This window comes from Schistocerca serialis, chromosome 8 (assembly GCF_023864345.2).
Source record: "Schistocerca serialis cubense isolate TAMUIC-IGC-003099 chromosome 8, iqSchSeri2.2, whole genome shotgun sequence".
Taxonomy (NCBI): Eukaryota; Metazoa; Arthropoda; class Insecta; order Orthoptera; family Acrididae; genus Schistocerca; species Schistocerca serialis.
In genome coordinates this window covers 452,622,402-452,648,984 of record NC_064645.1, presented here as the reverse complement: position 1 = coordinate 452,648,984, position 26,583 = coordinate 452,622,402, and the positions used below count along the sequence as shown (strand labels likewise).

Below are 26,583 nucleotides of genomic sequence, written 5' to 3'. Positions count from 1 at the left end.
TCATTGGTGTAATGAGATCATGATCACTAATCCTTGTGTCTCTACTTACACTACCAGTAAGGTCAGGCTTGTTTGTAGCTATGAAGTTTACAGTATTTCCATTGCATGTGGATTGTCAAACTACAGTGGAACATTGATTTTACATTCTCTGACTCTGTGTGTTTCACAATTCTACACCATAATTCGTAGGCACTGTGAAAAACCCATAAGGTTAATGCTGAAAATTCACTAATTTTATAATTCTTGCTAGTAAAGTTTATGTCAATTCTAAGTACTTACTTGACATCTCATTTGACTTCATCCTGTTTTCTTCCTATTGACATTTGATGTGACTGAATGAGCTATAAGTGGCTTGAAAGATGGATGGTTTGCACCACGGGTAATGACAGAATTAAGGGAATATTTCAGGCCATTGTGGAGAGGGGTGATGTGAGAGAGGAAATGCTGATATAATCCATGATCGGTTTTGCCAACACAAGTTGCAACATTTAGCTTCACCATGCAATTATAACACAACTACTGCTAGGTTGCAGTGGTAATTGATAAACAAGATACTTGACGTGAAGTGTTCCGGACCGAGCCAATATGTGACTGAGGGCCCCCAGGCACCACCTCTTCTTGTGCACTTATAACTCAGTCTCATCTTTTTGCATGTATTTATGATGTGTTGTATTTAGCAGCAATATCAATCATCAACCTTTTAAATTCAAACACTGAGTCTCAAAGAATATGCTCAGTCATAACCGAGGAAACGTTTCCCCTTTCTGAGTAGTGAACTACTATTGGTTGGTGACTTGTTAAGTCATCCAATAGCCAGCGCACCCATCACATCACACTAACACATGTAAAATGAGCTCACATCCTGGATGTGTGGAGAGGGGGAGTGGACCTTCAGTGATGGGAGTGCAGGTAGTAGTGAAAGCATTTTGTGAGGTGCTGAAAATATAATTTTCGTGCCGATGATTGTACTGTGACAGAGATGTCACACGAAAATAGAACAAAAAATTTTGTGATAGCACATTTTACAGATTTTCACGTTCAAATATGACATGATACAGTCGCATCAACTACATACGCTAATCGTGCATTTACTTTGCAGAACACACACACCACACACGTAGATTGTAAAGATTGGCAGCTGTAATGGAGGGCATGAAGTGAAACTTTAGACCTTAGCTTTCTTTCAAATTTACACTGTGTACAGAAATTAACTGAGCCGACTTCTAATAAGCTTGTAACAACAGCAGAGAAATAAACTCATTTTTTCATGTCTCTGTTTCTCTCATCAAGCCTAAAATAACACTCTGATGGTGGTGAGAATACGATTGCAGCTCATAAAAAAAGCATTAAACAATATCAGCAATGTGATTCTTCAGTTTCTCCTGGCATATTTCTTGCTTGAACAGTCCTCAGGTGTACTGCCGGTCCATAGTGTCCAACGGGCACAATATTTCGGCAATCAGACAAGTCGCCATCGTCAGGTGCGCTGATGAACTGAGCTTCTGAGGGTGGGCTCCCCTTGCGAGGCACTCTCTTGGCGGTCCACGCCCACGCGTCAGTGGTCGCTGAGATGCTGGCATCGACGTCTTTGGTAGCGTCGGTGTAATTGCCTCGTTCGCCCTAGTCACCCATTTGTTTCCTTTGTTGAGCATCTTTTTAGTTAGACTCAGTGCTGGTTCCCATGCCCTGCTGAGGTTGTAGCCACAATCTCAGTTGATGAGTCCATCCCTGGTACGAATTTCAATAGCCTCTCTAACGTCACTGTCCCAGTATTTAGATGTCTGTGCCAAGACCCTGTATGTTGGTAGTCCATTTCGTGATTTTTGGACAAACAGTGCACTGCGATCGCCGACTTGTTGGGGTACCCAAGTCGAGTGTGCCTCTGATGTTCATGGCAATGATCTTTGATGGTGCACGCTGTCTGTCCAACGTAAGTCGTCCCACATTGACATGGAATCTGATTTATGCCGACCTTCTGCAAACCAAAATTGTCTTTGACACTTCCCAATACTGGGTGTACCATAATGAAATGAGCGTTTTTTTTTGTGAAAATGGAACACTGGAATTGAAAAGTAAAAACATTTTATTCAAAGTACTGATCATTACTTTCTATACATTTTGACCACCTTTCTGGCAATTTGTGGACACCACACCAATAGAAATGTTTGTCTTTTGAAGCAAACCAATCAGACATCCAATTTTCGACTTCTTCGTAGGAATCGATGTGTTCCTCAGCCAATGTGTGTCCCATTGATGAAAACAAATGGTCGTCAGAAGGGGCCAAGTCTGGTGAATACGGCGAGTGGGGTAGTATCTCCCAGCCAAGTGTTTTGATTGTATCATGAACCAGTTTTACTTAGTGTGCAGGTGAATTGTAATGTAAAAAAATTACTTTGCCATGTCTTCTGGCCCTTTCTGGTCTTTTCTCGATCAATGCATAGTTCAAATTGATCATTTGTTGTCTGTAGCGATTAGTATTCACAGTTTCACCGGGTTTGAGAAGCTTGTGATACACCACACCTTTCTGATCCCACGAAACACAGAGTATTGTCTGCTTCCCGAATCGATCTGATTTTGCAGTCGATGTTGATGGTTGTCCCGGATTAACCCATGATTTTTCTCGTTTAGGATTCTTAAAATAAATCCATTTTTCATCGCCAGTAACAATTCTATGCAAAATTGGTTTTATTTCATGTTTTTGGAGCAAAATTTGACAAATGGTTTTTCATTTTCCATCTGTCTTTCATTCAACTTATGTGGCACCCATTTTCAACACTTTTGGATCTTTCACATAGCTTTCAAACGGTCAGAAATTGTTTGTTGTGCAACATTTAGCATTGCTGCCATTTGCTTCTGACTCAAAGTATCATCTTCATCCAATATTGCTTGCAATTCGGTGTCTTCGAACTTTTTTGGTGGTCTTCCACATTCTTCATTTCTTACGTCAAAATCCTTATTTCTGAACCATTGAAACCATCTTTTGCATGTTGCTTCTGATAGAGCATGATCACCATATGCCTCGACAAGCATTTGATGCGACTCTGCAGCACTTTTTTTTCAAATGAAAACAAAAAATTAATGCTTTCCACAAATCATCACTTTCTGGTACAAAATTCGACATTGTTAACACGATGAAAACATATGGTGTTGTTTGTTCCATGACTTGATGTGTACTAAATATCTTTGACAGATATCATACCAACCAAACAAAAACAAAATTAAAGCTCGTTCACAACAAATGTTCCCTATTGACACATTTGTATCTTAACGCTCATTTCATACCGGTACACCTGGTAATGCTTGTGTTTTATTTGGTGGGTAAAAGACAGTTCGTACTCTGTGTTTCCTCAATATTCATCCTATTTTCCCCAATAATTCGACAGTATACGGTATATAGGCAGTGATTATCTCTTTCTCTGTCACTTCTTCCGTCTCCACACACTGTACTGTAGAGGTGGAGCGGAAAGCACGTCTTATTTGCCATTCGGAGTACAAGGCCGGTAAGACAACAATCTCAGGGTTCTGTCTCTGGTTACTAATGGCTGTCCTCTCCCTGATGGTAGTATTCGACTTGATCGATTTAGTTCTTGTCAGAGCCAGAAAACATACCAGTGTCTTGGCACAGACATCTAAATACTGGGACAGCATCGTTAGAGAGGCTGTCGAAATTCGTACCAGGGATGGACTCATCAACCAAGATTGTGGCTACAACCTCAGCAGGGCATGGGAACCAGCATTGAGTCTAATTAAAAAGACACTCAGCTAAGGAAATGAACGGGTGACTAGGGCAGACGAGGCAATTACACTGATGCCACCATAGATGCCGACGCCACTGTCTCAGCGACTACTGACGCGCGGGCGCGGACCGTGGAGAGAACGCCTTGCGAGGGGAGGGGATTTAATACGCCCGCCTGCTCTCAGGAGCTCAGTTCGTCAGCGGACCTGACGGTGGCGACATGTCTGATTGCCGAAATATTGTGCCCATTGGACACTATGGACCGCAGTACACCCGTGGACTGTTCAAGCAATATCAGCAATGTTGACAAAGTTTGTCATTAATTAGATGTTCACATTTATGCTTATGGTTTAACCACTTAGGTTCTGAGATGTTTTTGGCTTAATTCAACATGTTCATATTTTTTTTTGTGTGTGTGAACACAAAGGTTGATCTCTCAAAAATGAGTGTTTTGAACATATAATTTGGTTTGTAGCGTGTTGGAAAATAGGTCTATTACCTTGTATCCAGATACCAATTTCAATTTTTTGATGAGTTTTTACTTGCTGTTACACATCTGTGATTTTTTTAAAAACTGATGAAGTTCATTACCACAAATTTTTGTATAAACATTGTAGTGTACATTTAATTTCTTTCACTTACACAGAATTTATATGAAATATTGGAGAGGATTCAAATTTTTAATCATATACACCAATTACATGTGTTTTTGCTCATATTTTGGGGGTTTTAACATTTTCCTTGATTCTGCATTTTCCTCAGTCTTGCATTTTTAAAGCATGGACCACATGAAAATGTAAAATAGGGGTTTCACTGTAGCTTCTAGCTAATTTTCGGGAAATATTTTAGGTCTGCTTCTCAAGACTGTCAAAACCTGCTGCTGTGAACCCATAGATGTCCCACTCTATACACTGTAAGTTAACGTCTCCCGTCTCAGTAATTTTACGTGGTCAGAATATTTCCGCACTACTGAGTATGGACTTTTTTGAATCAGTTTACAGCTATTACAATAGGATTAGCTTGAGAGTTACAAAAACCAGTAAAATTCCCACACAACAAAAAATTTTTTTTTTTACATTTAGATCTTTATATTATATTCAGGCTCCGCATACAAATGGAGCAGAATTATGTAAACACTTCAGTGTAGTTTTATTGTTGCAATTAAGGGAATACATACTCGACTACTGGAAGGGAAATAATTGAATAAATAAAATTGTACTTTGTTAAGAGTGAATTGTAATGCAACTCTTGAAAGAATTGTTAAGACTTATTTAATCGAGTTTGATTAATGATCACTGTTACTTTTCAGACTGATCGGAAGAGAAGTCCATTGGAATGGAATTTTCTTGAGGACAAATGTGGTGCAGTACTTCGCACCTCCATTTTCAGTTAACTTGAATGGACAGCCTGATGCCATTATGCTGCTTGAGATACTTCTCATATTTGGTTTAAGTATTTGGAATGGCTCACATGCACATTTAGGTAAATGTTGATGAACAATGTTGTCAGTGAAACATTATTTTATTAGTTGACTCTAATGAAGCACTATGAAACCAGTGTAAAAAGTAAGTAAAGTAGGTTTCTAAGTACAGAGTATACTTTGGATGTGAATTTAATGTTGTAAGTTGCTGACATCTGCATGAGAAAGACAAGTGTTAAACTAAAAGTCTTAGACAACAAAAATAACATATCTACTGTCTGGATCACAAAAACTCAGTAGTGCGAGAGAAAACAATGTTCATTATGATTGAAGACAACACTATGTATGTTATAGCTAAGGCTGCAGGCTCGTGGAACACAGAATGGAGCTAATACCTTCTGTAACTCTCACCTCCTAAACCAACTGTGAGTGAAATGCTCACGTCACCAGCCAGAACAAATACAACTCTCAAGAATGTAACAAAACATGAAAAAGATAGCTCTTGGGGGATTAAATACAGGTAAACAAATTCTTGTGAATGTATGCTTTCCCGGCGTATACAGCTGGCGAAGAGTTCTCGGGCTTCCAGCCGGGTGGCGGTGTCTTCAAACTGCGATGTTTCGACGAGTGACATACTCGTCATCTTCTGTGATTTATAGGTGGTACAATTTGTTGTGATAAAGTTGTAGGAAACATCATGTTAGTGGTTAAATAATTTTCAAATTATAACTAGCGTGTTATGGAAATATACCATTTTGAGTTAAAGGCACATTGAAGATCCATGAAAAACAAATTTTTCTTGGTGTGATTTATTAGAGGTACATTTCAGTTAATAATGTGTCAGCAGTTAATGCCTTCAGAAGATAATAACATTCAAGACAATGTCAAATGTTGTGGAAGTTCAGTGTAGAGTATTGAACAGAGACGCTGAGACAAGTGTTAATTTGTATTGCACTATTTGTAATGGTATTTTTGTGAGCTGATGTCCTTACTGACTGTGTTTGGAACTTTCCTTTCTGCCTTATAAAATGTTCATGGAGACTGAAGTTTTTATTTATGTATACTACAGACAGAGCAACAGGATTAGCATACAGACAAGGAATAAATGTGCATTTTAATAGAGGTGACTTAAGAATTTTACAGTTGCCCATTTCGCAAACACTGCGATTTGCGTCCCAGAGACAGCTGACAAGTGTTACTGGTGCATACTGTGAGCGTTCGGCAGTACATTGAACTCGACATACCTAGTGTTGATGTTTGAAAGCACGGTCTAAGTGTCAGTGGCCTTAGGATGACCGTAAGGAAGAAGAGTGACCATGATAAATGCCAGGATATATTACAGTCGGGTGATTTAGGAGAGCTCGACAGGTCGTATCCTTCAGCCATTGTGCATAGGGTAACTAATAAAATCCCATTTGAATATACCTGGTAATGAGGAATGTCACACCAAATTAAAAATGTTGGCACCAAGATGAGTATACTAAAATATTCACAAACCAGGCATGCCATTGAGACATGCTGTGTGTGTGAGTTGAGTTTGTGTGAGTGTGTCTGTTGTCTTTTTTCCATAAAGGCCTTGTTGGCCTAAAGCTCATTTTGTGACAGTCTCTTTGTTGTGCCTCTCTGTGACTCAGCATCTTGCTATATGGCGAGTAGCAACTATCTTTTTCTTAATATTATTACATTCCTTCCTAAATTTTCCATAGTTTGATTTAGATACGGAAGTTATTTAGTTAAGAAGTAAATCACAATAAAATTAAAATAAATATCCTTGTGGGTTCAGAATGTATGTTTGTGCAACTCACTGATTGTTTTTTGCCTTTTGTATTCCCATTCCTGTTTTATCTGCATACAGGAGCAGTTTAACATTCTTGAACTTGTCTTATTCCTCTATGTAGGTGGGACATTTAGACTTTAGACTGTAATAATTAACAAGTGAAGTTGAGATGCCAGGTTTTTCACCATTACCTCAGCCCAAACATTGTATCATTGTTACTGTTGTTGTTGTCATTTTAAAAATTTCTTTTAAATCAAATAATGTTACTTTTTATTTCTATTTACTCATGTGATGCTTTATTGTTACAGAGCATCCAGAATTGTGTGTGGTGAGTTCTTTGGAAACACCGTATTTCACTCCTTGGCTTGAAACTCCTCGCAAGGCACGTGGCTGTTGGGCGACTCCACATGCTTCCAGTGTAGCTGAGGTGTGTATAATTGTAAATGATTCACATAGTTAAAATTTTCTGAACAATTGTATTCTGCTCATTATATTTATTTGAAAAAGCTTATTATTGTTATTAAATTTGTTTATTGCATGTCTTGAAACATACTTCATTTTTTTTCCTCAAATAAATCAGGTGTTTTACAATGGTCACTGTGAAAATTGTGAGAGTTATTGGTGTTGATCAAGTTTCACACTTCTAGGATCTCGTATGAAAATAGCAGTGTGTGTGTGTGTGTGTGTGTGTGTGTGTGTGTGTGTGTGTGTGTGTGTGTGTGTGTGTGTGTGTGTGTGTGTTTCAGTAACAGCTATTCATTCCAGTTATTGTTCTGTTCAGCCTTGGATTTGAAACAGGAGCATTTCTGTGTGAAAATTCCTGAAATTTAAATGGATGTTTATCACCCCTTATTGAGATCTGTGTTTCTCTTTGGGACTTATCTTTTGTTTAACAGTTTGACACTGAAAAAAAAAAGTTGAAAAAGAAAGTGGGTCTGAATGTTCACAATAGTGGAAAACAGAACGACCAATTAACAGCAGTAAAAAGTTCCAGGGCAGTGTCACTGTAAGCTGACCAGTTTGATGTGTGTGGGGTGATTATAAAATGAAATCAAAAAAATTCAAAAAAATCACTATAACAAATGACACAGTATGTGCAAGACTAGAGGTAGAAAATAAATACTGTCCCTGTTGTAACCCTAAAAGGAAAATATTACCAAATTCCATTGACTTGACTTCACAAAAAATAGCATGTCATAGTTATTTTGAATCTGTCATTAGGTATGGTATCATTTCTGGGGAAGTACAACTAGTGTATCTTGAATACTAAAACTGCAGGGGAAACTTATAAGATACATGTGTCCTGCACAGAAACAGAATCTTGTTGCTCATTACTTTGGAAACTACAAATCATAACTGCTCCCTGCACATGCATTTATGGAATTACAATGTTCCTACACAGCAGACAAAATTATGTGCTCAGAATCATTTGAACCACACATATAACATGAGAAAGAAAAATAATTTTATACTACTCATGCACAAAGTGAAATTATATGCATGGACTCACAGTATAAGGGGATGACAATATATAACAACTTGTGAATTCTTCTCGGGTTATCAGCTGAGTAGTGGCGTCATCTTGTCGCAACGTTTCAATGATTTTCGTATCCATCATCTTCTGGCAAAGTGTCGGGATGCTGTGTTCTGCACCTTAGTACAAAGAGCCAGGTCGATCTGTGACAGTGAGAGTTTCCCGCGTGAGTTAGCACTTCTGTGGGAAACCTTCTGGAAGAATGGCTGCACCAAGACAAAAATAAGGCACACCTTGTGTGCAGACAAGAGGCGGGAGGTGAACCAGGAGATGAAGCAAAATGTGTGGTGTTTCTGCCTTATGCTGGACCGCCAACAGCAAAGATCGCAAGAATATTCAAGAAGCACGAAATAATGACCATCTTTCAGCACCGAAAAAAGTCAGAGATATACTTGACTCAACCAAAGACCAACTGGGGCCACAGACGCTGGGCATTTACAGTCCTGAATCTCCCAGTGCTGTTCTGAACACATCAGGAATGTACGACTAGGACAGACAAACAAGTCCACTGTAGCAGAACATAGCATTATCGAGAGACACACTTTCGAATTCGAAAAAACAAAGAAGCTGTGCAGTGCCAACGGTTTCTGGGACTCAATCTTCAAAGAGGCAGTGGAGATACATCTGCACAACAATTTAGTAAACAGGGATAGCTGTTTTCAGCTCAGTGCAGTGAGGAATCTCACAGTTGACAAAATATGCCAGGAATGCTCTGATCTGAAGGCAGTGGCATCCGCAGACAGATTGGATAGCCACCGGGCCTTGATGCCGGTCCGCGCCGCGGACCGGGAGAATGGTAGGTTGCCCAATTTGTCGTCATAGCTAATGGCTTGGAGGAGCTGCAATTTGTAAGAATTTGCTCCTAATCACTTACGAAGAATTTCCCTCGCTATTGGCTGAGGTGTATTCAGTTCCGCACTAGCTTCATAGGTGGACTTCGTGGTAGTTTGCAACATAATGTCCCTCAATTCGTCCACTGCCTGTGCTGGATGCCCAGTTGACATTGACATTTTATGTAACTGTATCATTTGTTATGTTTAACAATTTACTTCTACCGATTTTTTGAAATGTTGCAGTGATTTTATAGATACCGTTTATAATGTAACAGATGTCAACTGTAAACATAAAATAATTTACTGATGGCTTTCTGTCAATCTTTAAGAGCTATATTCCCCAGAAAATAGTCAAGCGTGGCACAAATAATACAGAAAAAAATCCTTAAATTATGAAAGGGATCAAAGTATCATGTGCAATGAAAACAAAGTGATATGAAATCGAACAGTGGAAACTCCAGGTAGTAAAATCAACAGTGTAGGAAATGATAGATTGTTACTTACTGTAAAGAAGACACATTAAGTTGCACACAGGCACAACTAAAAAGACAGTTACTTAAAGCTTTCCACCACAGCCTTTGTCAGCCAAAGAGAAACTCACATCATTCATACACACTAGCAATTACACCTCATGCACATGTAATTGCCAGCTCCAGCAGCTTGGGCGAGTATTAAAGCCCAAGCTGTCTGAGTTAGTGGTTGTGGGTGCATGAGTTGTGCTTAGTTGTGTGTATGAATGGTGTGTGTTTCTCTTTGGCTGATGTAGGCAGTGGCTGAAAGCTTTATGTAAATGTCTTTTAATTGTGTCTGTCTGCAACTTAACGTGTCTTCTTTACAATAAGTAGCAATCTGTCTTTTACTACATTGTCGATATTTTTGCAAAGTGATATGAAATACTTAGGGTAAAGAGAGATGTGTGACTGACTTCATTTTTCAACTTATAACATACAGCTCTAAGGAAACTGCTTGTGGGGAAGAAAAGCCTGTGTAGTAAATTAGGTCCCAACATTAAATCTGTATTAGCAGTAGCTAATGGGGAATGGGAAATCAATTAAGGCATGTCGTAACTTTAATATTATAGGAAACGGCCAAAAAGTAAGTGATGCCAGTCATGTAAATAAACACTTATTAGAAATAACATGAAGATTGATGTGGACAGTGTGAAGGATGAAGCAATAGAATACATGCAAGAAGCAATGTCAGAGACATTAAATCAAATCACAGTGACTCCATATTCTGAAAACAAATTAAGTATGTTATTAATTCCCCCAAAAGCAAAAACGCTTATGGGATTGTTAATATCTCAAGTAAAACACTCAACATTTATGAAATTTAGTTTGGCATAAATGCAATATATCACTTTCACATTATATTTTTCTAGACAAATTGGTATATACTATTGTCATACACCCATACACCAATGGTAATAAGAAAGATATTAATAACAATTGATCATTCTGCTTACTCCCTTCTCCAAGACACTGCAAAAGATAATATGCGAAACAACCTTAACACACCTATGCTGAAATGAGATAGTCAGTCTCGATTTACATTTCAAAATTATCTTTCTATAGAACATGCGTTTTACTGTTCGCAAATTAGGGTATGCAAAATTTAAATGACAAAATACTGCCATGTGGTATTTCCTGTGACTTATCAAAAGCATTAGATTGTGTAGCTGACAGTTTTTTCTCGGAGAAGCTAAAATATTGTATCAGAGACCTTGCTACTAACTGGTTTTCATGCCAACCAACTAAAAGAATACAGTTTTGCATTAAGAAACTCAGGGAATGTGCACAAGAAAACACTGTTATTTAGAATGGGGAATAATCCCTACAGATTTACCACACAGACTGGTTCTGGGTCTGCTCTTGTTCTTGTTATATATACATGATTTCCCATGGCGTATGACAAAGAATTACTCACACATCGGCATCTTATAATGAATGTAAGGAAGTGGTGGTTTGCTAGGCCATAAGGGCGACACCAATTGCACATATATTTATTTTGAAATGCCCTTGAATGTTAATGTCAATATGAAGAGCATTCAAAGTGTTTTTATAAGAAGTTCTGGCAATGAAAAGGCCAGAATAACAGTACTAGTGGATGCACTAGCAGATGGAAGGATGCTCCCCTCCCCCTTCCCCCCTACCCTTTCCCCCCCTCCCCCTTCCCCCCTCCCCCTTCCCCCCTCCCCCTTCCCCCCTCCCCCTCTCTCCCACTCCACCCATATGTGATTCTTCACAGGAAAATGATACTGAAAGAAACTTATCTTTAAACGCCAAGAAAATGAGTGGATGACAAACACTTGATTTCCTTACTTAACACAAGGAAATTTTTTACTGGGTTCTTTTAGGGGACACCTCACATAGGCAGTTAAGGATCTGATAGCAAAGAACAACACAGACTTGCTAATAATTTATGGCAGCATGAGCTCACAATTTCAAGTAATGGATGTTGTTGTGAATAGAGGTGTTGAGGCTCACCTGCGACAGATTTACAGTGAGTGGCATCGTCAAGGAGACCATGCCATGCCTCCAAGGGAGAAGTTGAAAATATCCATGCTGGGCCAGTGGATCCTTACGGTCTGGGACAGAATTTCAAGTGAATCTATTATGAAATGATACAAAAAGTGCTGTATATCCAATGCTATGAATAGTTCAGAAGATGACACTCTGGGAGGACTGTAGGAAGGAAGAAATATTAGTAAGCTTACAAATGAAGATGGCGATAGCATTGATGATGATGATGATGATGGTTAAGAACATTGGTACCACAGATATAGTAAGTAAAAAAGAAATGAAAATAAAAGTTAAGGTAAACCATTTGTTATTGTTTAGTTTGTTTCTTCTTTTAGTGTTAGAATTTAAACAGTCAATAAATGGCATAAGTTTAGATTAGGTATAATTTTAACAAATCGACAAAACAGTTTGTAATTTTGATTAGTCAATAGATCTAAAAACAAAGATCATGTGACTTACCAAACGAAAGCCCTGGCAGGTCGATAGACACACAAATTGATTAGTCAATAGTTTAGCTCAGGGGGAGGGGGGGGGGGGGGGGGGGAATCTCAATGAGCCACTTTGGGAGGGCCTTGTATTATATAGAGAGTCGTCCTGTACTCGGGTGAATGCTGCAGAATTTTTACTAGGAGGCCCTCACACATCTTCCATACAGTCCCGATCTCTCCTCATGTGATTTTCATATTTTTGGAGCCCTGGAGAAAGACATTCATGACTGTATATTTGATTCGGATGAAGAGGTGCATACTCATATACAATTGTGGTTCCAGAAGCAACCACAAACATTTTTCCATGAACTCATTGACAGTCTTGTCTCACAGTCGGATAAATGTATTGAAAGTTATGGTGATTACTTTTGAAATAATGGACAGTTTACTTAATTTTTTTCATTTGTCTCATTTTCTTTGACTGCCGCTTATGTGATATGTATGTGTGTGAGACTGAACATAGTGACATAACTTTCTCAATCCACATCATTGCGAGATTTCACAGTGATAGTCGTTAGAACATGGAAATAATTTAAAAATTGGTAAAGAAAATCAGTTTTGTATTTTGAAAAATGATTGAGGATGCCAGTCACATTCAGAACCCCTGAGTTTGGATTGCCAGTTATCTGCAAGATGCTGCCTAAGAGTCTTTGTGCCAGGAAGGATACAAATAAGTAGATATGACTTTGTCTAAACTCAGCACTTTGTGTCTTTATTCTGTCTATGGAATGCTTTACAGTTCAGTTGCACATGGTCAAGTTTAATTTTCAAGTGTAACTGTTTTTGTTATTTATTTTTTTAGCATATGGAAAAAGTAGAGAACAATAACCATAGAAAACACATAAAACAAACATACGAGAGTGATAACAAACTAGTGTAAAATTATAGCAATTCAATTTCCAGAGAGATATTAATATCACAACTCCACCAGAAGTCTATATACAGGGAACTTAGCACCACAATAACATTTGAAAAGGCCTTTGTGAAGTAATTCAAGTCCCCTTGAGATCTTACTGGGAATTCAATAACAATGTGTTCTACTGTGTGCTCCACTGTTTCACTTTGTAGCTGTGTGCAACATACCATTTGTAAAGGGATGCTTTGCATCTTGCATGTCTGGGTTTGATTTCATTGAAGCAGCTCCAGACATTTATTGGCAGCTGCACACCTGTAGATGGTATGCTTGGGCCAGTGTTATTCTCCAGGCAGTGTCCAGTTAGCTCTCTGGTACCCTTCTAAATCACAAGTAGTAAGTTGTCCAAGGCTGTTGAGATCCCACATTGACTTTCTTGGTTTAAGTGTGGTATGTGAGAGAGTATGTTGTTGTTTGGAAAGTGCTTAGGAACTAATCAATCTGGCTTCAGCTGCCAGAGACTGTGGTTGTGTGTGTGTTTTTTGTCTATTTTCGACAAAGGCCTTGTTGGCTGAAAGCTCATATTCTTACAGTCTTCTTGTTGTGCCAATCTGCGACTCAGCATCTTTGCTGTATGGTGAGTAGCAACTATCTTTCTCATAATATTGCTAGGAATTAATTTGTTACATACGTTGCTATATAGATATCAAAAGGAAGATTCATCTGAGAAAACTATACAATTACAAGAAGGCAGAATGTCTGGTAAGTATTTACCCTAAGGATGCAAAATTAAATTAATGCTAATGTTCCCCCGTAAGTGTTCATCAAGGATTTTGGAGCAACTCTGAAATGTTTTTGATAACAAATGCCACTTCCAAATGCTGCCTCATATAAGGAGACAAACAATTTATGGGAAAAATATGGAATAACAGTGCTGAAAGCTAGGACTGTGTTGTTTCTACTTTAAATGCATTTATTGGCAGTATTGGAATTCTGCCTTCTGAAGGTAAGCACTCAGCAGCCAGGCTGTCTCCTTTTAATGCTGCATTTTTTCTGAGTTAATCCTTGTTCTGATGGATAAATGTTCTCATCATTTCTTGTATGTTTGTTTATTTGGTTATGTACTGTACTGGTACTCAGTTGTCAGTCAGCAAGAGTGGAAAACGAAATTATGATTTTTTTGTCGAATGTTCTTGATCCGTTGTGCTTTTAATAGTGTATGTCAGTTTGTAAGCAGTTTGAGAGTCATATAAAGAAAAAAAAGTGTAAAAATTACACGCTTAGAATGGGGAGAAAGAAACTATTTTAGAATACCTAATCAAGACAAATGTTTCTACAAATAAAGGTCTTTAATTCCAGTTGTAGTTGCTGGCTTCTGTTTTAATACAATATACAGCATTTTGCACTCCATTGACTAAATTTTATACAGTTATCTTCATTTTTGAACTCGTATTTATCATTATCAGTCGCATTGTTTTGTGTTCTAGACCTTTTTTTAAATTGGTTTTTGTACGATTTTCATTGTTGCATGTAAAATTTAATTGTTTGGAGATTTAGGTACAGCAGGCTCCATGGAATTAAACTGATTTAATGTAAACATGAACTCCAGTGTATTGTAATTTGTTAAACTCTTGACTGAAATATGTGAGAACACATTTTGCAGACTGATGGACATTCTATTTCTAATTTTATAATCTTAAGTGAAAATGATATTAAACTGAACATTGATATCTGCAATCAACAGGTTCACGTACTAGTGTTACGAGGTCCACGTGTTTCCCCTTGGGTGAGTCTTGATGTCCTAGGATCTGGTTTGAGGAACAGTCTTGTTCTGGTTCTCACATCAGCCCATGCTGTTAACTGGAAGATAACTACAAGGCTTCCTAATGGAGTTACAGTGCCACATGTTATGGTAAGTGAAATGAGACCAAATTTTATGTTTCTGAGAAGAATGATAATGAGTTAAGTGTTTCATAATTAGAGAAAACATGTTTGGTGAAAGATCTGTTGATGAACCTTGATGTGCCACTCACATTGATCCATATAGAACAGTGACCAAAATTTCCAGAAGGTTATTGACCAAGGAAAGAAAATGTTGATTTGATGATGATTACAAAATCACAATTACAGTTTCTCACAGGCATGAAGACTTGACAGTATGATGGTTCCAGACTTGTGACAAAGTAACATGATCAGGATCTTCACAGACATGTACATCTGAATGGAAAATAGATAAGTCTGATGAAGCTGTCATGAGTAACACCACCCTAGGAACAGTAAAGTCTATCCTGGATACAGTACAGTTATACCAAGGGAAACAACGATGAATGCTGGATACAGCAGTGTTGGTGCCTAGGATGGACTTTGAGATCATCCTAAGACGATAGGGTGAAAGCACCCACCCAGACTAGGAGAGGCTCTCGGAGGCTGAATGACTGACTTCTGAGCTCTGGTGCCGATCTTTATAGCGGCCTGTTGCAGAATACTCGTGGCACTATTTTCTGGTCAAACGTGTGGCGCACACAGATAGGTCCCTTGGAAGCGGCAGCCTGTGTTAGTGCTGGTACTGGGGCCTGGTGGTGTCTGTCTTTACTGCAAAAGGGCACAACTGCAATGCTGAGGTGTGCAGGATCCATGTAGGCTGCATGTGTGCCTGAGGTACCTGAAGTGTTGCCGATCGCTTTTGTGAAGATCGCCGGTATATCAAACCTTATCAGTATTCAGCAAACTTTTAGTCTCTGTGGGCTGAATTGGCAAATGTTGAATACCTCTTGGACTGCTCCACTCAGATACCATCTTCAAGTTATACTGTCATCACCGACAGTAGATTGGCGAAGAGGAACATTCTCACTGAGCAGTGAGCACTGTGCAGTACATTGCTCACAGATCAGGAGCACGTGTCCCCTTCCATCACCAGTATACAGACACCTGTTATATACATTCCTCCACATCATCGCACCAAGCCCATAGCATTAAGTTGCAGAAATTGTGCCCCAACTATTGTTCTGAGGATAAACACTAACCAGTGTCCTTATTACAAGCTAGGACACCTAACTGACGTATGCTTGGGCAAGCAGCAACAGCATAGGCACAGTTTATTAACAATCAACAGACACAGAGTGTCAGATGGACAGATGTGCAGCAGGCATTAATCAATTGACGCACATACCAACACATTGGCGCCCCTCAATTCCAAGACGGCAGAGAGGCAAGTTAGTATGTGAAAGAGATTCAGATTCCCTGCCCAGCCACAGCTTGCTCATGCACAAGGTACTGCAAGATCAAGCATGTTATGTGAAACTGTTCAGTGTCCACTGATGCGAGAGTGCCTGTAAATACCTTGGCATGACACTTGCCAGTCTGTCTCACCAGTTCAGTGAAACATCAAGTACTGAAATGTTTTTCTAGTTGGTTTAGGGTTTTATGTAACTGCTGGCTCACTCCTTGTAGTAGAAGCTGAGTCAGAACATTTCATAAGATCTGCCACCCAATGCAACATTTGATGTATTTATCTTTTCCTTTTAAACCGGTTTCTGTAGTTGATTCTCTTGAAGTAGAAATCCTGCTAATCAGTACCTCTGAAATTTTGTGTTTAACTGATGAAAGGCTTGACTTCTTCATTTTCTGTAGCCGTTATTGAAACAAAAGAAGATAACTTCTACTCATATCATGAAAAAGCACATCCACTGCTTTCTATATTTCCTTGAATGGATGCACAGGTCATTAGCGTGACACATGAATTAGAGTAAAACACAACTTTTTATACTGCAAATGCCTTGAAGGCTCAACGTGACATATATTTCATTTGTTACAAAACCACCTTGTCTTTTATTTCCGCTCTTGGAGAGTGTGGTTGCTCTTTATGATTAAGCCACTGCCAAGCTGCAACACCAAAATGTAAAATGCCCAGCCCACAGCAGGTGAATCCATTTATTTGTCATCACAGCTTGCCCTTTTCTCGTATTCCACACCTCCCTTTTAATGTCTGCACATACGACAAAACACCTGCATACAGTGTTTGTTCCACGACTTATGCTTTACTTAATATTATTCTGTTACAATCATCTTCCCTTGTACTACACAAGGAGTGAAATGTCATTTGCTTGAATGGCATGCAACACTATATATTCCCCCACTTAAAGGAAGGAAGTCAGGACATCTCTCAATCTCAAAGTTGATTTCTCATTAATATACTGCTATAAAAAACCTGATTGCTTAAAAACACATGATATTATTTCCTTCTGTAAAATGGAATGAAACTTCATTTTTAGTAACAATTCTTTTCAGCTTGAACAGTCCACATGTGTACTGCCGGTCTATAGTGTCCAACAGGCACAATATTTCGGCGATCAGACACGTCGCCATCATCAGGTGCGCAGTTCGTCAGCACACCTGATGATGGCGACATGTCTGATCGCCGAAATATTGTGCTCGTTGGACACTATGGACCGGAAGTACACCCGTGGACTGTTCGAGCAAGAAATTCGCTGGGAGAAACTGAAGAATCACAAGTCTTTTCAGTTTTGTTGTTTCATTTCAGGTAAATTGTGCTTAACAGTGTTAGTCCACTTTGTGTAACTCCATCTTTTTTACTTCACATCCCCTGTGATGCAAGAAATTGTCCTTTAATGACCCATCTTTCTATATAGCAAGATATCATTTTAATATATATTTGTGTATCATGTCAACTTAGTTATGGCTTTCATTTTTATCAGTTTATTTAACAATGAATTGTCTTCAAGACAGTATGCTCGAGAGTCTCTTGTTTACTTTTCGTATACATACAGAGTTAGTTACCTTTTACTCTTTCTCACATAATTATTATGTGAGGAACTGCTTGTCAGGTATCTGCCTACTATTCAGTCTCTCAAGTCAAATCTCAATAAAGGCTGTAGTCAACAAATGTGGATCATTCCTACTCCAACAATTTTCGTCTCTACTATCAGGTAAGTCTATTTGATTATCGAACTAGTTTGGAGAAAACTTTCATATTGTGACCACCAGTCATTATACAGCTTCATACTTCTGTATTCACTGCACTTGTATTCCTTCTAAGGGCAGCCACTGTGTCAAACCTCTACACTGTTATAGATGTGGGTGTAACCTTTTTTCCCTTAAAAATTATAGTACATGTCATTCCCTCAATGGATTCACCTGAACAAGGTATAGACCATCCCTTATATGTGCCTGTCTAACCTTAACCTCTCTGCTATCTACATTAAGTGGTGCAGGTCTTGCCTCCTGTAGATTCACCTCATGAAGGTATAGGTCATTCCTTGTATGGATCCGCCTACCCTTTCCTTCTTCTACACCTCATCTGATAATTGGGTATGCTTCGTCTTAACTTCATCTGTAAACACAGTTACTAGCAGCCCTTTTGCTATCATTTCTCACTCTTAGCGATAAGTTTCTTCCTAACTGCGTTCAGCTGACATTAACTGATTGCTCTGTACCTAAATATTTTAACTCCTCTCTTCTAACTATTTTTTTCTTACTCTTGTTTATAACACATATAACATCACTACTCACACATGCTTCTCATGCTTATGTATCTTTCTTCTACTTACTGACAAATATAGCTTATCGTTTGCTTGGCAGTGTGGACTCAACAGCTAGAGTTGCTGTAATTTGTGTGTAAGATGCGTTTGCGTGATGTGTACGTATATGTTCTATCTCTGACAAAGGCCTTGTTGGCTGAAAGCTCTTTTTCTGACAGTTCTTTTTATTGTAACATCTGCGACTCAGCCTCTACGCTACAAGGTGAGCAGCAGCTGTCGATTTCATAATATTGTTACATTCCGTCTGGGACTTTCCGTTGTTGAATGTTATCCTTTACTTTCTTATAACTACTAGATTTAGACGGTACAAAAGCTTTTACTCCTGGTATCTCTTGTGAATACACTAGGATAACATTAGCAGTTCATCTCCTATTATTCCTCATGGATCTATTCCTTGCTGAATACTAGTTATCAAACCTTCTTGTTCTCTTGTTAACTCTTGCTTCTTATATAGCTATGCATGGTAGCACGCCATCAGTTTGTCTTGACTCCCATCTCCTACCTGGACTCTTCTCCTCTACAATGTGTGGCGTGACAAACATGTGTCACGTCCTTCAAATGCTAATTTATAGTCAAATTTATTAAGTAAGCTCATGGCTATCTTCATAAACATACCAGTGCAATTATTATGGAATAAAACCCAGAGGCTATGCATTGTTTGTTGGTGCCATATTTTTAGTTCTGTTTCTGGAAGAAGTGGTGGTAGAAGGTATAGTATTAATAAAAGATAATAGAATAGTCAAGGCAGATAGAAATTGTCATCGAGAAAACTAAGATAGAATTATGAAAACAGTTTAACTCAGGCAGTCGATGGTTGTCAATCCACCAAATTTGCAAAGGGCGTGAGCTCTCCTGGGGCATTAAACCTTTTAATCATATCTGTATTGTATAATCCTATATCTTACCCTATATCAGGGTCCATTAAATGTACTGCTTTTGGATGTGGTACATTCTGAACCGTAAAAGGTCCACTGTAATGCTGAAAAATTTGCTCATTTCCTTCCGTAAATTCTAGCTACGATGAAAACAATGTACTAGTACCAAATCATTTACTTGAAAGTTTAGTACAATAGCATTATTTTGCCTAAATGGCATGTAACACATCAGTAGAGTTTGACTGTACCCGTATTATGTTTTTTATTTAGATTGCTCCCTGGAATCTTGGTATATGCTGAAGATGACTTTGCTCTGGTCTGGCTTTGATTTTGTGAACTCTGCCATCATTGATCTCAGGAACACACACATTCATTCTCTCTCTCTCTCTCTCTCTCTTTCTCTCTCGCCCCCCCCCCCCTTGCCCCCCCCCCCCCCCGCCCCCCACTGTTCTCTGCATTACTACAAATATGAGTGATCATATCATAAACTGTGTTCTACCCATGCAGATTACAATATAGGAAAAGTCTCATGCATTGGCCAGCAGATTATGGTAGGTGGAAAATCAAAGTCCCAGTCAGTTATGAATGAGTAGCTTGAATACTTATTGTAGTTAGCTCATCGACAGGAACCAACATATTTTATATAGCTGCATGTACATCGTTTGGTTTCGTAATCAACGATCAGGAATAGTTGTGAAGTTTTGAATAAGCTACAAAAGATAATGAAATTGTGCCCTGCCATGACAGCACTTTTACTTTCATGTGCAAAAGGTAAACATTGCCACTTTTTGAATAGATACTTTATCTATCCGATTACATTATATTGTCAAAAATTGATTATTTTTATTGATATATTAGTACAAATGATCCATTCCATTTTGAATAAGGATGTTTTTCTTCCAAATTTAGTTTTTAATAAATAACTTGAAAGCTAAAACTGAAGCTGCATACGAATTTTCATCTTTCCAAGTTTGATATCTAGCACCTTCAAATTTTCCTGAAAATGCCAGTTTTGACCAAAATATTGCCCTGATCAAGTTGAGACTTGTAACTTTTGATTGTGACATAGATTTGCAGATTCTGAACAATTTTAACTTTCTAGTTTCATTATTAAGCTCCACTTATTTATTTCTTAAAACAATATATGTAGCGAAACATATTCCTTAAATTATACCGTTACTTCACAATGTTAACATTAATGTTCTGAAGCACACACTGACAGAGCTTGGAAATGTTATTTTAATTTTTAGTTTCAATCTCAAATTATGGTGCAATCCTTTGTATGCTAAGCACAGGTGCATTGCACTGGTAATAGTGAACTGGGATAAGTGCCGGTACACTTGCTCGCCTTTGTATCTGTCACAGTGATACAACACTTGTTTTGCCCACTCTGTGTGTGTGTGTGTGTGTGTGTGTGTGTGTGTGTAGACACACACACACACACACACACACACACACACACACACACACCACCCTTGCCCCAGTACCCAACCCATTTTGTGTCCTCACATCAGCTAGGTGTGTACTGTTATCTCACACTCTAGTCTGTGAAAACATATGCCCAGCCATCTGCCACCTGCCCCCACTGCCTGCACCCCTAGCTAGCCCACAGACCACTCTCCCACTCCACACCCACACTTGAACTCACAGACACTCATCGTGGGCCAGTAAAGAGTTGGCAGTTGACTGAGAACAAGTAGGGAGAGAGGCTTTTGTGTGTGTGTGTGTGTGTGTGTGTGTGTGTGTGTGCGCGCATGTTTTTCCTACAGCTAGAAAAGAAAGTGCATTCTGAAGGCTAGCCAAGCTGTGTATCTTTTGTCTGTGTGCTTCTGCCTTTCGGTGAGTCATCTTCTTTATTCCTAAAATAAAATAATGAAAAACCATGTGACCCTCGAACTTAATCACGCTTCAGATTAATATAATGTACGTGCAAGTGGACTGCGCCTGATGATGGCAGCGTGCTGCTGAAACGTATCATACTAATCAAATGCTAGAAAAAAAAATGACTGAAGCAGTAGCAATTATTTCATAAATTTACAATATTGTCACAGTCCTCAAAACATTCTGTGTAACATGGATAAAAATTGTGTGTGATGCGTGAGCATTGTTTGTGAAGTGGAGTGTCATAAGCAACAATATGACATGTTTCGATATACAGAGGAATGCAACTATGGGAAAAATGCACAACAAAACAAATTTTCACTGCAGAGAGAATGAAGTGTCTGTGTTATTTTGAAATGTCTTTCATTTTTTTTCTAACCTTTGTGCCACTCTCTTCCTCAGCACCGATAAACACTACCTTGATTATTCATTATTGTGAGATTCTTGGATGTAGTAGTGTTTCTACAGAATAGCCAGGTGCAAAAACAGAGCCTACATTTTTGTGAAGACAGTTTATAATATTAGAATTTTATTTAATATTTGTGTTTTATAGCATCCTGTTTATAATGTCTTTCTGCATGTTTACTTTCTTCTGGTAAGGTATCTAATGGATCTACACTGGAGTCACGCACTGAGCTCAACACTTCACAACACTGGTGGCGAAACAGAAGAGCTCTGCAGAGATATTTACACCATCAGTTTAAGGATCTAGCTTCCTATACAGAAGTACAAGGTGCAAACAGAATTGAGCTTACTGTGGGTTTGTCGTGGCCAGAGGAATATTGCGACATGCAATCGTTGTCTGAAAGCCGTGTTGTTTCTGCTTCACGGGCTGTACAAATTAGAACGGAGGGCTGCTTTCACAAAAACTACATTGGAGACAATCCCATGTAAGTCACTTTGGATTAACAAGTATTAGTAATTATGAGGTGTATTTGTGTTATTTGTTTATTTTTATTATGCATTTATGAAAAAATCACTGCATGAGTTTAAACATAATACAGAGCAATTTGAGCTTTTTTATGCACAATAATGAGTTGCAATACTGTGTGACAGACACCAGAAGAGGGGGGGGGGGGGGGGGGGGGGAGGGAAGAAAAGAAGAAAAGCAGTTTGCTTATGACATATCAACAAAGAGTGTCGGCTGGACGCAAAGGAAGTGAATTTCAACTCCCAGGGAATAAAGCTGGGATTCTAAACTTTTTTAATTTCCCTCCTAAATTATTATTATTATTTCCATTCTCAGAGCAACAGCTTTCATTTGAAAAATTGCTGTGTCTTTGCTTTCCATCTATTCCAATATAAGTAAAACTGTTGTTGCAAAATGACTGTGTGTGTTACAATTTATAATGTAAAGTTTTTTTTATAAATAAAGTAAGAGTGAACATATAGAGCTTAGAGCTGGCTTTTTGATCTGGTTGAAATGGGGGATATAGTTACACTTGTGTGGAAAACCAGAATTCTTATTGTACAGCAGCACAAACAAAAGCCGGAAGATAAAGTTAAAGACAGTGATAAATACCTCAGATCCCATTGCACTAATACATCTGCTTTATGACTCAGTTCCAAATAATCACATATTTTGTTACAATTTCCCCTTCCTTCCGTATTCGCTCTTCATGTCCAGAAAAACTGGAAGTTTGAAATCATTGAAACATTTGTATTTTCCCTATACACACAGCTTTTTCATCAGTATTTACAGATTTAATTTTCAACTTTTTGGTTATTTTTTCAGTTTTATAATCATGGTCTGTGCTCCTTCTACTTCCTTCATATGCGTGCACGTATTGAAGAGTTTTTAAACAGTTGGGAAATTGTGGGAGTACCTTACAATTTCTTTCATACTTTATAATTGAAATACAAAAATAATATGGAAAAAATTAAACTTGAATTGCTGGGAGAAATTTTCCCCTTTATTGAATTATTGAAAAGACGTCAATAAAGTACACAGAATTTGTTATTTTTAGTATGTTGTTGTAGTGTGGTGTATGTTCGAAATCATGCTAACAAACTTTATTTGTTATGTACATTGTATGTTAATGTGTTTCTTTGCATTTTTTGTGCGCTTTTCTACCATTTTAATTTTTTCTTTGACTTTGTACATAACTAAGCTCAGTAACAGGGTGCCACAAAAAACATGACACATGATTTATTAGTGATGACTACTTTGATTATTGTACAAGTTCAACTAGTTGTTATGTTAACTTATGAGAATAAACAACTAATTTTGAAAAAGGAAAATTAAATTCATAAATTTCTTAAACAGACCAAAAATGGTATAGATTAACCAGTAGTTTTGTCTTCAGGAAGTAGAAATTACAGCTCAGTTTAAACAAATAAAAAACTATCATTACCTTTTGACAGGACGTCAGTAAGCACTGTACCAGTTACAGTTCAAAGATCTGAGAAGAGAGTTAATAGAGTAAGAAGCAAATATAGGTACAGAAGAGGAAAAGAAACAAAGCAAATGGAAAGAAGAATAGAGCAAAACAATAAAATATTAGGATTGTGGCTTCTGAGGGTGGGAGATAGGGGATGGGAGTTACAGGAAGGAAAAGAGGGAAAGGTAGCTAACAGGTTGGGTGTGGGATTGTAGCAGGATGATCGGATGTGTTGAAGTATGAGCTCCCATCTCTGGAGTTCAAGAAAGCTAATGAATGAGGATCCAAATTGCCTAGATGGTGGTCCACTCCCTCAGGTACCTTCATTCATGCTGTAGAGCAAGTCCAGGGAATGGTGTAATGCAGACAGTTCATCTCTTTCCATTAATGCATTCTGCTTGTTTGAAGGTAGTCATTACCCTATAGCCTGCTGGGCAGGAAACACAGGATGGTTTTTAAGTGAAATGAGTCAGTTTATGTGGGAACTTGATTTGAATGATATGCATTTTAATAGTGCCGGGACTAGAGTTAAGTGATTGCATGTGGGTGAGATAAGCTGTAGCAGGGAAAATAAGTTCAGTGATTTAATTCTCAAATGGTAACATAAATTTTGGCACATTATTGTTAACATCAGTCTCTCAGGCCTTGTAATTTTTATTTGAGTTTACTTGGAGATTTTCAATACGGTATTGAGTTTTTTCCATATTTCATGTTTTTAATTATAATAAAACGGTTTTTAAACAACAAATTACAGTTAAGTAAAAAAAGAAACTTATTAGAAAAGTATGAATTTGTGTGAAACTCTTTTTCATATACCCCACTTTTACATTGATGTATAATTTATTTCACATAATAGTAATATAACATTGTGTTCAGTAGTGTCTTGTTCATAAAATTGCATTGTCACCATAAAGAAGTTACAGTTTCATTACACATTCTTTGCACAACTTCTTAGAACATTCAAAGCATTTTGATGTCCCACACTTGATGCACTTGTAATTAGTTTTCCTGCATTTTTATATGGACAATAGTGGCAATTTTTTTTTTTTTTAATCATCTCTGGTCCATGTTTCTTTCTGCATCCTGCTGTCAGAAAGTGTCTATTATTATTTTCCTCACTTCTGTTGGTATAGTTGGAATGTGTAGCCTCTGTATCATATGTGTTTTTATTAGATTAGTTGCTAATATCTTCATGAAGTTGAATCTGTCCAGTGTTGGTGTTTGTTCAAAGCCGCGAATGTTATTTCCTTATATACACAGGTAACTGATATCATGAAAAAGAAAGTAGTGGAGGCCATCTCCTGGTTTGCTGATTTGTTGACTAGTTTGCATTATTTTATATCCATTGTGTCAACACCAGATTTGGTGGCATTATGGAAGGAAATAAAGTCAGGTTTAACTATATATCACGGTAGTATCTGTTCCCGAAAGAACAGTTACCGTGGATGACCATGCAGCTTTGCTAGAAATGAAATGATAATTAAATAGACACCCTAGCTGCAAGCAGACGTTGATACACTTCATTGGGGACATGTTGAAAATGTGTGCCCTGACCGGGACTCGAACCCGGGATCTCCTGCTTACATGGCAGACGCTCTATCCATCTGAGCCACCGCGGGCTCAGAGGATAGTGCGTCTGCAGGGACTTATCCCTTGCACGCTCCCCGTGAGATCCACATTCCCAACATGTCCACAACACTACATTCGTAGTGCGCCTAATATGATGGGCAAACATCTATTAGGCGCACTACGAATGTAGTGTTGTGGACATGTTGGGAATGTGGATCTCACGGGGAGCGTGCAAGGGATAAGTCCCTGCAGACGCACTATCCTCTGTGCCCGCAGTGGCTCAGATGGTTAGAGCGTCTGCCATGTAAGCAGGAGATCCCGGGTTCGAGTCCCGGTCGGGGCACACATTTTCAACATGTCCCCAATGAAGTGCATCAATGCCTGCTTGCAGCTAGGGCGTCTGTTTAATTATCATTTCATTTCTAGCAAAGCTGCATGGTCATCCACGGTAACTGTTCTTTCGGGAACAGATGCTACCGTCATATATAGTTAAAAATATGGATTCCCAGCCTTTGACCTTCTTGTGCGAACGCACACGCTATGCCCGAACTCGTACGGGACTTGGTAGATTAATCTGCCATGAGTAATGAGTATGATGGGCAAACATCTATTAGGCGCACTACGAATGTAGTGTTGTGGACATGTTGGGAATGTGGATCTCACGGGGAGCGTGCAAGGGATACGTCCCTGCAGACGCACTATCCTCTGTGCCCGCGGTGGCTCAGATGGATAGAGCGTCTGCCATGTAAGCAGGAGATCCCGGGTTCGAGTCCCGGTCGGGGCACACATTTTCAACATGTCCCCAATGAAGTGTATCAACGCCTGCTTGCAGCTAGGGTGTCTATTTAATTATCATTTCAAAGTCAGATTTTGCTGTTTATCACAGGTGGTACTTTGAGTGGTGCATCGATGACACAAGAACCACAGCTTTATATTTCGTAGGCACAGAAAACAACAGTATTGCATTACTAGTGAAGCCATGTATTGAAGAGCCATTTTGTTTAATTTTATCTCTTTTTTAATTCTTTCTTAGAGTTCCTCTGTAGTTGAGTTTCCTCTTTCCCAGTTCAGACACCAGTTCAAGAGATGAGAATCAGTTGTCTGCCATTATGTTGCAATTAGTTCCCAATGTTGGTGTAGCAAGGTGCACTACACA

The 26,583-nt window shown here is 38.5% G+C and overlaps 1 protein-coding gene and 3 non-coding genes across 4 annotated transcripts in view; 3 read left to right on the top strand and 1 right to left on the bottom strand.

Moving 5' to 3' along the window:
* LOC126416633 (uncharacterized) overlaps window positions 1-26,583 on the top strand; it is a 276,018-nt gene that overhangs the window by 65,397 nt on the left and 184,038 nt on the right. The window contains exons 4-7 of the mRNA XM_050084398.1: window positions 5,046-5,218; window positions 7,242-7,360; window positions 14,908-15,075; window positions 22,078-22,367. Coding sequence (XP_049940355.1) covers window positions 5,155-5,218; window positions 7,242-7,360; window positions 14,908-15,075; window positions 22,078-22,367 — 641 coding nt within the window. The 5' untranslated portion in view covers window positions 5,046-5,154. The remainder of the gene's footprint in view (window positions 1-5,045; window positions 5,219-7,241; window positions 7,361-14,907; window positions 15,076-22,077; window positions 22,368-26,583) is intronic.
* Trnat-ugu (transfer RNA threonine (anticodon UGU)) lies at window positions 25,404-25,478 on the bottom strand. The gene has a single exon. It is a non-coding gene; the product is annotated as a tRNA-Thr (tRNA).
* Window positions 25,696-25,770, top strand: Trnat-ugu (transfer RNA threonine (anticodon UGU)). The gene has a single exon. It is a non-coding gene; the product is annotated as a tRNA-Thr (tRNA).
* Trnat-ugu (transfer RNA threonine (anticodon UGU)) lies at window positions 26,137-26,211 on the top strand. The gene has a single exon. It is a non-coding gene; the product is annotated as a tRNA-Thr (tRNA).